The 11701-nt window shown below is 65.5% G+C and overlaps 1 protein-coding gene across 2 annotated transcripts in view; it reads right to left on the reverse strand.

Annotated features, from left to right (window-relative positions):
* PRKCZ (protein kinase C zeta) overlaps positions 1 to 10088 on the reverse strand; it is a 63535-nt gene extending 53447 nt beyond the window's left edge. For both annotated transcript variants that reach the window (XM_037062161.1, XM_037062160.1), the window contains exons 1-4: positions 10018 to 10088; positions 6154 to 6275; positions 5342 to 5431; positions 4032 to 4082 (exon numbers count right to left, since the gene is read on the reverse strand). In XM_037062161.1, coding sequence (XP_036918056.1) covers positions 4032 to 4082; positions 5342 to 5431; positions 6154 to 6275; positions 10018 to 10088 — 334 coding nt within the window. The remainder of the gene's footprint in view (positions 1 to 4031; positions 4083 to 5341; positions 5432 to 6153; positions 6276 to 10017) is intronic.
* Between the last annotated feature and the right edge of the window lie 1613 nt (positions 10089 to 11701).

Genomic DNA, 11701 nt, shown 5'->3' on the forward strand with positions numbered 1-11701 from the left:
AGCCAGGGGAGGGCTGGGCCGGGGGAGCAGGTGCCGCCTGCAGAGCCAGGCACCCACATGCCCCAGCCCACCGCAGGCACAGGGCCGCCCCAGGCCCCGAGGGGCTCAGATGAGGGTGCGGCTATTCCCTGACCCGCAGCCACACTGAAGGCCCTGGGCACAGACCCTGTCTGGGGACACACGCTGCCTTCACAGCCCCTGCATCAGCGGCTGCTCTGCATGCCATCCGTCAGCCTCGGGAACAAGGCCCCCACGCTCCCCCCCACCCCCACGCCCGCATCGAGTCTGCTGGAGCATCCGTGCCGAGGCCGGGAGGCCGGGCCGCAGCTTGGCCTGAGAGCGCACGGCCTGCCCTGGCCGCACACAGCACTCACCCTTCCTCCTCCGCCGCTGCCGCCGCCACCGCACGGGCGCCTTTATGCTCTACGGGGCAGTGGGCGTGAAGGCGGGCATCTTCCTGCCCTCTCACGCCCCGGCTGCCCTCCGTCCCCTCAACCCCGCAGCGGGCGGGCTCCCAGGCCCGGCAGCTACTGAAAGGCGGGCTGGCCAGCGGTCCCCCACCTCTCGAGTCCCTGCCTCCTCAGGTCTCCAGGCCCGGTGGTACCGGCTCCCCCGGGGAGCTGGAGCCGGCAGCTGAGGCACCAACGAAAACACGGCCTGGATGTGGAGGAGCTGACGTCACGTGAAAGCAAGCCTGTCTGCCCGAGCCGGTCCCGGGAGCCGGTGGCCGGAGGAGGAGGCTCGGCCGGGAGTGCAGCGTGCCGTCCAAGGGCGAGGGCGCCCAGCTGGCCCGCACCCTCCTGCCAGGATGCAGGGACGCAGTGGCCACCCAAATGCAAGTGACCTCTGACCCACATCCACAAAGGGGCTGAGCCTGGTGACCCAGCGGTGGGAGCATGGGGTGGGGGTAAGGAGGGGGGGAGGGGAGGCCATGGATCGGGTCAAAGGCTGGACAAACCATGGGGCAGGTGGCCTCCTGAGGTTGTCACTGCTCTGGGGGGGCACCAGGAAGGGCAGCTGGGGGACACCTCACACACGAGGGGGTGAGAGCAGGGTGGCTGAGTGAGTGGTACGATCGCACACCCAACAGCCTATGGTGGGGGGGCCCGGGGGCCTCAGCAGCGTGTTTCGGGGGGGGGCTGGGCCCCCTACACAGGGCCTCATGCACTGCCTGTGTTGGCAGCCAGAGCAGACCCCCAGCCAGGACAGCCAGCCTGACCCTCCTCCTCCCTGGCTGAGCCCCCCAAACCCATCCTCAGTCCTCATGCGGCACCGGAGCACAGGCCCGTTTTCCTCAGATGCAAAACACACGCAGAGAAGCCCGGGACCTCCAGCCTCCCAGAGCCCCGCAGCGCAGAGCCAACCCCACACAGCAGGCTTCGCCCTGGGGGCACAGACTTGAGGGGACACTTTCACCCCTCAGGGCTCTAATGACACCTGCTGCCATCGTGGGCCCATATGCAGGCAAGCGCCCCCGCCGGAACCTCCCGCACCCTGCGCCCTGCTGAGGCGCAGGCACCAGGCTCTCAGATCTGCGTCACAGTGCTCAGCACAGACTCCGGCCCCGGCCTGGGCTCAAACCCTGGCTCCTCTGAGGCCCGCCAGGTGCCCCAAAGTCACCGTGGAGCTTGCTCGTGAGCGGCTGGCCCTGCCACAGCCTTCCAGTCACCCAAGTGTAAAGGCAACCCCCAGGGGCAGGTGCCCACGTCTCCTTTATTGGAAACACAGGCTGATGGGCCTCCCCACCAACGGGTGGTGGCCCCTGTGGTTTTGATCAGCTGAATAAAATCAAAATAGCGACACTCTGAGACCCGAGAAAATGATGCGACCTGCTGATGTCGCTGTTCGTGAGCGATGGGCCACTGCGGCCCCGCTGACCGCATTCCACAGTGGCCACTCTCGAGCCACAGGGATGCCAAGAGTCCGAGACAGACCACACTGTCCGCAGAGCCCCGTGCCTGCCGCTCGGGCTGCCTCTGGAGACCAGCGACGACCCCGACCGGGTCTGCAGAGTCAGGAGGTGCTGAAGCCCCCCAGCACACGAGGCGTCCAGGAAAGACGGACACGGGGGGTGCTGTGTGAGCAGCCACACTCGATGGGCATGTCACCCCCGATCCGTCCAAAGCACGCAGTTTGCAGGACACAAGAAAACCCAGGCTGAACCAGGGGGTCGCTGATTTTATCGGAAGCCCACTGCGGGTGGAAAACTACCTTTTCCAGTCAGCTGCAAATAATTTGAGACAAAGCTGAACGAAGCCTGTTATTTAATGAAACAATAGACAGCCCCAGAGTGCCGGGAGCTGCAGGTGCAAGGTTGTTTCAGGGGCTCCCGGCGGCTCCGCCCCCGAGGACAAGCCGCTGTCAGAGGGACCGAAGGGTGCCGGGCAGAGAGCGGCAGTGGCGTCCCCCCTGAAGAGGGTGCCTGGCTCAGGCGCCCCGCTTACAGAGGATCCCGGGTGGGGCCGAGGCATCAGCGGCACACAGCTGTGGGGCCTAACCATGAGGGAGGCCCGCAGAGGTGCCGCCAGACCCACGATCTGGCCCAGGGCACGCTCCTGCCTACGGCACCCACTGCGCAGCCCCAGTCCCCAGTGGTCCCACGTCAAAATGTCAAACGGGGGCCCGCACCCCAGAGTCAGGCCTCACATGAACACACCCCCACTGCATAACTCAGGACCACACCCCACTCATGGCCGCCTCCCTGTGTTGCTGGAAGGCTCTCCCATGACAGCCGGTGCCCTTGAAGCCACCGAGGGCCTCCCAAGGGCCTGCCTCTATGCCCAAGGCGGGACGCTGGCAAGGCTCCACCTTCTCCTCCTCCGCCCACAGGGACAGGGCCACGGGGCAGTCAGCCCACTTCCACCGCCAGTGGAGACCCGAGTCCTCAGCATCCTGTGGTCCCCACCCCCAGCAGAGCAGAGGCTGAGCCAACCCCAACGACCTTTGCCCTCATGAGGCCAGTGTGCAGGTGACCCAGGACCGGGTGGCAATCCCACAGGGAAGAGCCAGGTGGGTGCCAGGGTGGCCACAGAAGGGCGGACCCCAAACGCTGGCGCCGGGGCGGAACTGACAGGCAGCCCCCCCCCTCAGATGCTGGGCAGCTGCTGGCGACCTCTGTGGACAGGTCAACAGAGACTGCCTATCTCCACCATCAGGAGACACCGAGGTGTCAACCACCAGGACGCCCCCTTGAGAACCCAGCAGAGGGAACATGGCCTCCCAGCAGGAACACTGACAAACCGCCCGGTGTGACGGCGCCTCTCAGGACACACGCCCCTCTCTATGGGAGGTGGGCAGCCACAGGTGGGGGGGGAGGACAAGGACCCCCGAAACCCTCGTGTGGGCCGCCCACCCTGACAGGCCCACTCTGGCCGCCTGGGGCTCCAGCAGGAGGGATCTGGGTCACAGCGCCCCCCCTCCCCGGAGCCTCCCGGGACCTCACAGATTCCTGCCTCGACCTGAATCCCTGCGGCTCCCAAGTCCCACTTGCAGGAACAGGACACATCACACGCATCACCTGCTGTTCCTGGGCAGGTGTACCCGGGACGGCCCACCCTGGCTGGGTTGCTGCCCGGAAGCCCCTCCCTCCCTGGCTTCCCAGCCTCTGGATCTCAAGCTGTACCCACCCCTCCTCCCACCACTGCCCTCATCCTCGCCCTCTGACCCGTGTGCACCTTGCTGGTCATCTGCCCCCACCGGCACAGTCGGTGGGGCTGCCGCTGCCCCCTCCCAGCCAGCACATAACTCGCTCTGTTCTCCCCGCCAGGGCCCTGCCCTCCTGGGGAAGATAAAAGCGTTTCAGGGGCTCCTGGCACCGGCCCTCCCACGCGTGCACCAGGACAGACACACGAAAGGAGGCTGGGACGCTCCCCCGTGAAAACCCCAGAGGAGTCCCCTCATCTAGTCACTCCCCTTAGTCCCCCTGGGGTAAACAGTCCTACACCACAGGCCCCCCAAAATGCCACCCTCCCCTTGCCGGCAAGCACACTGAGGTCCACGCCACAGCGCGCGGCAGGAGGCAGGGTACTCACTGTCTTCTCCAGGGCAGGGCATGCCGGGCTGCTCGGGGCTGCTGGGGAACACTGCGTGGGGAGAGAGAGCCTGCGTCAGCCCGACGGGTGCTGGTCCCCAGAGGCGGCGGGCCGGGCGGACCAGGCATGAGAGCAGAGCCCGCCTAGACGACCGCCACCTGCTTGGGAGATGCTCAGGAGGGCCGAGACTCGGGAGCCCGAGCACCTGGGTGTCCACCCAAGTCCCTCCTACAGGACACAAAGGCTCAGGGAGGCTAGGAGCGCCGTGGGAGGGACGCAGGTGGTCGAGTGCTGGGCATGTCCTGCATTGCTGCAACATGGGGCAGGAGGCCCACCGTCACTCTGGACCCAGTGGCACAAGCCCGTCCCCCTGCCTCTGCTCCCAGGGGCTCACGGGTAAACACTGTTGGTTGCGCCCAGGGCTCCCACAGTAAGTTATAGGAACGGGAGCTCAGAGAGCCCGCAAACGAAAATAAAACAATCTTTTTCTTCTTCTGGAACACAGTGAGTTTAAAGCTCCACGGCTGAGAATGCTGAAGGCGCCATGAGTGCGCTCACGCCACAGGGACACCGTGGACGACACGAGCTTTCAGATCTACGCCGGGTCTCCGTGTGGAGCTTCAGAACCGGGAGGTTTCAACCAGCCACTAGCCCAGCACGGGAGAAGATGACCGACTGGCACAGAGCGGCGGCGGCCAGTCTTGCACCCTGACCCACCACGTGGCTGCTCGGCCACAGCTGCCAGAGCCACACCTTGGGCCCCGGACACCTGCAGGGCCCCGAGACAGTGGGGGCACGGTATGAACCCCCAACTTAAAGACTACACTGGAACGACAGCGACATTTCAACTCTCACCCCAGCTCTGGCCCAAACAGGCTCAGGAGGGCTGTGAGCCCAGGACACTGCAGGGAGGGGCGTCTGGACTGTCCCCGAGCAGTGCAGGGGGACCGCCCCATTCTGCCTGCTCTCGTGCACCCAGACCCTCGTCGCTCCAGGAGAGCTGGAGGCCGCTGAGCCAGCCCACTGCACCCAGGACGTGGACCCCCAGGACGCACTGCCAGGGCCCAGCCTCTGTGTCAGAGAGCAGGTGCCTCCCAGATTCTGTCGGGAAGAGCAGTTTCTATTTGGGCTAATAACATGTAAGAAAAAGCCCAAATCGCATTACGCTCAGCATCCTTAACTCTCTGCTACCCTAAGATCCTGAGCTGTGGTTGTCTGCCTGGCTCCCGGTCCCCCAGCCAGTCCGGCAAACAGAGGGCGGCTGGGGGGAGCCCTGCTGCCCGCCCCGCCCACCCCACTGCGGCACTGACCGTGAATGACGAGCCCGTCGTCCCTGTGCTGACAGGACAGGCGGAAGGCCTCCTCCAACTCCATCTGGGAGGACACAGTGCAGGGGTCACCTAGGGGGCGAGACCCACCACTGAGGCCACCACAGGCCTAAGGCAGAGGGGCCCACACAACACGTAGCCACCCCGGGGCCCCACATCGGAAGCAGTCCACCCTAAAAGGGAGGTTGAGTTCACCCACAGCCTGAGACAGCCGAGCGCAGAGCTTAGGTCTGCAAGCTCCTGGGCTTGGGCGAGATCCAGAATGTTCTTAGATCAGTCCCAGCCCAAAGGGAGAGGGTCCTGGCGTCCATCGCTGGACGGGGGGGCACAGACATGCACAGAGCCCGAGGTCGCGTGGCCCTGTCCCAACAGGAAGGGGCACCCTGCACCCTCAGCTGACAGCTGCAGCCACAGTCACCCGAAAAGGGGTCCCTCCCGGGATATGTATCTGACTGAGGCAGAGACAGAGTGACAAAGAGGGGGATGCGATGGAAGACACCTGCCCACTTTCCTCGAGAAAATGAGAGAGCTCATCCTCCCAAACTACCCACAGGTCAAGCTCCTGGTCTGGGGAAGGACGGTCAGGTGAGGAGGTGGGGACAGTCTGCCTGCCCACACCCACCCCACACCGCCCCCGCGGGCGGCTAGCCTCTTCCCAGCACAGACACTGCCCCACGGGGAAGCTGTGCTGACCCGCAGAGGACTGGGCCTGCCTGTAAGGCCCAGTCTGTTCCGCTCCCACAGTAAGGAGGAGCCCAGGAGACGCGCCCCCTGCTGGCCGTGACCCAGGCTACCTTCGCTGTCCACCCACTTGAGGGTGAGCGGCTGCCCCTGGTGCAGGCTGCACATCTCTCTCACTTCCAAGCAGAGCTCCTCGAAGGTGGTCGCTGCGTCCAGGCTGGTGATCAGCATGTCCCTGGGCAAAGAGGTACGGACAGGTCACCACGGCACGTGTGGAACAACTTCCATGCAGGCTACCAACTGACCAAATTACTGATGAAACAACAGATTTTCCCAGAACCACTGCCGCCGATTTTGTTAAATTAGCACCGGGAAGGCCCTTGCGCAGAGGCGCCCCCTACTCGAAGCCGGACAAGCAGCAGGTCAGGCACCAGGGACCTGTTCTGCCCCAAAGGTTAGCAGGTGGATCAAGCCATAGCCTTCATTAACCTGTCCGCACACCTGGACAATGCAGACGAGTGAATCACGTCCAAGGACGATGGCCTGAGGCAGGATGGGGGACTGGGGATAAACTGTGGGGGGAGGGGAGGGAGGGGCAGCAGGAAATAATGTAATGACCCAAGGATGCTCTGGTGGGCTCTTCGCCTGCCTCCCCGCACACTTTTTTCGAAAAGGAAGTCACACACAATGCCACTGCCTTTTATCTTTTTACCCGAAAGCGGGATGCTGACGCTGGGTGGCTGGAAATGGCTCATGGGCCCGGTGGGGCCCTCCCCACTCTCCCCAAGCCCCAAAACAGGCGTTGGCCCTGTCCTCTCACCACGGAGGAGAGGCGCCAATGGGGGCGGGGGGGGGCACATCACCGCTGCACTGAGAGGGGCGTACATCCTCGGAGCACAGGCTGGGGCTTCAGGGAAACCGCACCCACGCCTGACACCCGACAGCGCAGGGCCTGGAAACGGGGACCAAATGGGCTCTGCAACCTCCCACCCCAGGAGGGCAGCGCCCGCAGGGTGTCAGGGCTGCCGGCTCTGGCCTCCTCAGCTGCCAGTTTATAGGGTCTACGACCACAAGACAGCAAGGCGAGGGCCACCAGGGCCCGGGGCCGGTCCACCAGCCTTGCTCACGCTGAGGGCCGCTGGCTGCCTACTCTTCCTGCTGGTCATCTGCTCAAAGACCCTCGCCACCTGCCCCCAGGACCCCAAGCACACCAGGGCTAACCCTGCCCTTCGGGAAAGGCAGGTGTAGGAGGGGCTGGTGCTCATGCGTGAGGGCTCCAAGGGCAAAGACCCCACCACCGCCAGCTCCACCCTCCTGAGTCACCCGACCTGGAACCTGGCACACATGTCATCCAACCCAGTGTCCCCAGTCCTCCTGCCCCGACAAACTGGAAGTCAGGGTCTGCCCTCCCTTCATCTTTGACCTCTCCTTGCCCCAAGATCCACCCCACCCACCCACCGTGTTCTGCCTCTTAAGTGGAAGCTGCTATTCCCCCAGGAAACACCGTGGGAGCCCCCAATGGCAGGCTGGACCACCAAGGCTCTGAATCTCCCAGCCCAGTGAGGCATGATGTCAGCAAGCCCAGGAGGGGCCATCTCTCCCCCACCCTCACCCCCAGTGCAAGACCCTTGACTACTACCCAGCCCTTACCCCAATCCTGAACTCAGCAGACCCGCCCCTCCCCGAGCAAAACAGAGCCCTGGGCAGGGTGACCAGGAGTCAGCCCCCAGCAGCCTGGGAGCTGCCCCTTGCCCGACACCCAGGTCTCCTGGGCACAGGACCAGCGCTGGGCTTTGCACACAGCAGGCCCTGGACAACGCAGACACTGGAACAGGAGGCTGAGCTGTGCAAAGGAAGAGCCCACAGTTATCTCCACAGCCCCACAGAAGCAGCTGTCTGAGGCTCAGCAGGGTCCCCAAACCGCCCAAGCATCACCCCAAAGCTCCTGAAAACGCAGGTGCCACCAGACCCCATGCAGACTCTGGGCATGCCCTCTGAAGGCCCCAGGGGGGGGAGGGAGACCATGATCTTAAGTCTTTGGGGGCCCTCGGGGATGAGAAGGGGTGACCAGAAGAAACCATTACCAGTGGGAGCAGCTGAAGAGCCCCCCTTTTCAGCAGAGTCTTCCATGTGTCCGACCCTCAGCCCCTGGCCCAACTGCATAAAAACAGCCTCCCTCTGGGAGGCACCCTATCATCCGGAGCCAGAACGTCACCTGGGGCACGGGGTCTGGGTAAGTGGGTGCTGATCCAGGTGGGCACCTTCCAGACCAGCGTCAGGGCCACGCTCTGAGGACCAGGTGTCCCACCTCAGTCCCCTGGGAGAGGCAGGGGCAAGACAGGAAGAGGAGGTAGAGAAGGAGACACGGCAGCACAGGGCAGAAAAGAGGGTTGCAGGAGGGGTCAGGAAGGAGGGGGAGAAGGAAGACGGGAAAGGGAGGGAGGAGAGAGCAGAGGTGGGGAAGGAAGGAAGGGGAAAGAGTGGGGGCGTGGCCTCACCCGCCAGGGAAACCAGACTCAGCAGCTCATGTTACTCCTGGTAACCAAAGAGCTCTCCGGGGGCCAAAGCCGGGGGGCCCAGAACTCCCGGGGGTCCCCTGAGCTTTCCCCACAACCCGCCTCTATCCTGGCGCCCAGGCTGAGGGCCTGCGGGGACTCTTTAACCTGTCTGCGGGAGGGCCCGGTTCGCACCCACCCCAGGGGACTCTGGGTGTGGACATCCTCTCACTAAGGGTTATCTCTGATTTTGACAAAGTCCCAGGTTACTCCGTTCACAGATTCCACAGATGTTCCAGTTTACCCAGCGGCAAGCCCAAGGGCTCCGCCCTCGGGGGAGCTGGAGACCCGGGACCCAGCTGACGCCTCCCGGGCTCTGAACCGCAGCCTCCCGACCCCTTCAGGTGGGCTCTCCAACGCTTCCCCCAAATCCTTCTTCCCTCCGGTTCTGGCACCAATAGCCCCCACCCCCCGACCCCACAGAATTGGCTGAAGATGGCGGAGGGGTAGGAGAGGCTTGACCAGAGACCCCAAACGAGAAACACTCAGGTCAAGAGCCCGAAGCCCCTCCTTGGGAGTGAGGACCCGCCCGGGAGTGCCCCTCGGGCAGATCCCGAATATCGGGGATGCCACTCGAGCCAGACCGACAGGCTCACCCGCAGTATTCGATCGGCGTTCCGCTCCCCCCACCCCCACCGGGCCGTGGCGACCTTGACAGCAGCTAGGTCCGATTTCCGGACTCCTGGAGGCCAACGCGGTGGAAGGAAAAAGCAGCAAAGGTGCCTAGTCCTGAGAGAGCGCCGTCTACAACGCGCTCGGGGCGCCGCCCCCTCCATCCCGACCGGGATTCCCGCGGCCAAGCGCGCCGCGCTCCCCGCCCGGGTCGCCCGCTCGCCCTCTTTCGCCGCGAGGCAGATTGAGTCGATGGCGCGGAGCACGGCTGCGGGGCGGATCGGTGCCCGAAAGGTCCGGTCTCCGGGATCCACGCCGAGCGCTCCCCACGCTCAGCCACGGGCGGCTCAGCCCAGGGCCTTCGCCTTGGTCATTAAGCTTTTCTCAAGCTGAGAACGCTAGCCGGGGACGCTGGGAAAACTCAGGAAACCCCGATCTCTAAAGGTCCGCCCGCAGTTTGCACCATCTGACCCAAAGTTTAGTCTTCACAGTTTGTGGCCTTCACGGTCCGGCTAACTTTCCAGTGAAAATGTCCGCACTGTGCCCAGGGCTGAAGAGCGCGCCGCGGAGTCACCCGGCATCCCGCGCGCAGGAACGCCCGCCGGGTGGGGGGCGATCTGGAGCGGCCTCTCCGCGCTCGTGCGTCAGGACCTCCCGGGACTCCCGGAGCCCGAATGCGCCTCGCTGTTCCCTCGCTCCCGCGCCGCCACCAAGACCGCGGCTCTCGGACGCTCGCGGCAGCGCCGACACGGTCCCCGACGGGCGGCGCGGTGCGACTGCCCGCGCCCCGTCCCGTCCCGCTCCGCTCACCCGCTGTAGTGCGCCTTGAGGCGGACGCGGCCGCCGCTCCCGTCCATCTTGGGGCCCGTCCTGCTGGGCATGGCGCGCTCCGGGCGCCGTCAGCGCCGCGCCCCAGGCGCTCGAGCCATGGAGCGAGGCCCCCAGCGGCCCGGCGCCAGGTGGGGCGGGCGACGGAACTCGGAAGGGAGCGCGCAGCGCTGGGGTCCAGAGGCGCCGGCCAACTCCGCCGAACTTGGGCGGCGCGCGGGACGGGGCGGGGGCGCGGAGTCTGGCGTCCTGCCCGCCGCGGGGGGGGAGGGGGAACATGGCCGACCCAGCCCGCGGCCAATCGGCGGGGCGGGCGGTCCCGGGGCGGAGGCGGTGGCACCTGCGGCCAATGAGGGCGAGGCGGGGCCTGCCACCTGGGCCAATCCCCGGGGAACCCTGCGGCCGCGGCCCAATGGCGCGGCGCGGGGACGCTACCTGTCGGGCGGGGCGCGGCCCACCTGCGGCCAATAGGAGCGCGCGCCGCCCGGCTCTGCCCGGCAACCTCCGGCTGGGTCGGCGGCCGGGGATTCGGGGACTGCCCGCCTGCCAGTGGCCATTCCGTGCAGTTCATTCCGGGGCCAGCGATTCCTAGGTGGGGTCCCCGCGCTGTAGTAGCCCGGGGACGTAGAAATGCCAGCTCTCGGGCCAGGATGCACTGAATCGGAAGTCCAGCCGTCTGTGCTAACAAGAGGCGAGCGATTCCAGGGCGAGCACTCATCTAGAGGACAGCGGGGAGGGGTCGCTGAGGCCAGGGGGTGGGCGGTGGACAGAGGGAGCTTGGCCTCCCCTCAGTGCAGGCAGGAACTCGGATCCACGGTCCCCCAACGCGTTACGACGGCGTGTTAGCAGTTTCCAGCTGCGGAGACAGAGGCTGCGGGGAGCAGAGACGCCGGCCAACGTCCGAGCGGAGACGGTTCAGGCTCGGGTCTCCGCTGGTTGTCCCGGCCCAGCCACCCTCCTCCCGTGTGGGATCCAAGACCCCACTGCAGGCAAGGCTTGTCCACCCTCGCCGGCCAGCCTCCTCTGCTCCTGGATAAGGAGGCCGACTGCGTTTGCCCAGGTCGCCGGTGACATTCATTTCTGAATCCACAACCGGCCTTCTTGGCATTTGATCTGGGCAGTCGCCTTTGAACACTCGCCTCCTCCAGGGACAAGCGTCCTCTGACCCCGCCCCGCGAACGTGGAATTGGGTGTCCCTGAGGAACCCGCCCCTGCCTGGCTGCATCCACAGGACCCACATCTGCCGTTAGCAGGACCTCATCTGGGCGCTCCCCCACCCCGGGCCTGCAGCCGCCTCACCCCTGCCACACCTGCCAAACCCCGACCTTCCCTAGGCGATCCCCTGGCGCCTCCCGCCCCTTCCTCGCCCCACCCTGTTGGCAACCTCTGACCCCAGATTCTGCTCCAGGCCAAGGCTTCACCCCCTCCTCACCTGGCCACGCCCCAGCTGAACAGTTCTAAGGACTGCCCATTCACTGAATCTTTCGTTCCACGGATGCTTCGGGCATCTCCTCGCCTCCTCTGTGCCAGGCACTGCAGGAACCCCTGGGAACCAAATGGACTGCCTCTGTGGTCCTACAACCCTTGTCCTCCCCAGAGACGGCCACAGAGAAACCTGCTGACAGCCCGCTTCTCGCCTCCTTAAGGTGCTAGGGGGTCTCTCCCT

Source organism: Sturnira hondurensis, unplaced genomic scaffold (assembly GCF_014824575.4).
Source record: "Sturnira hondurensis isolate 20B ecotype Veracruz unplaced genomic scaffold, ASM1482457v3 Scaffold0013931, whole genome shotgun sequence".
Lineage (NCBI taxonomy): Eukaryota > Metazoa > Chordata > Mammalia > Chiroptera > Phyllostomidae > Sturnira > Sturnira hondurensis.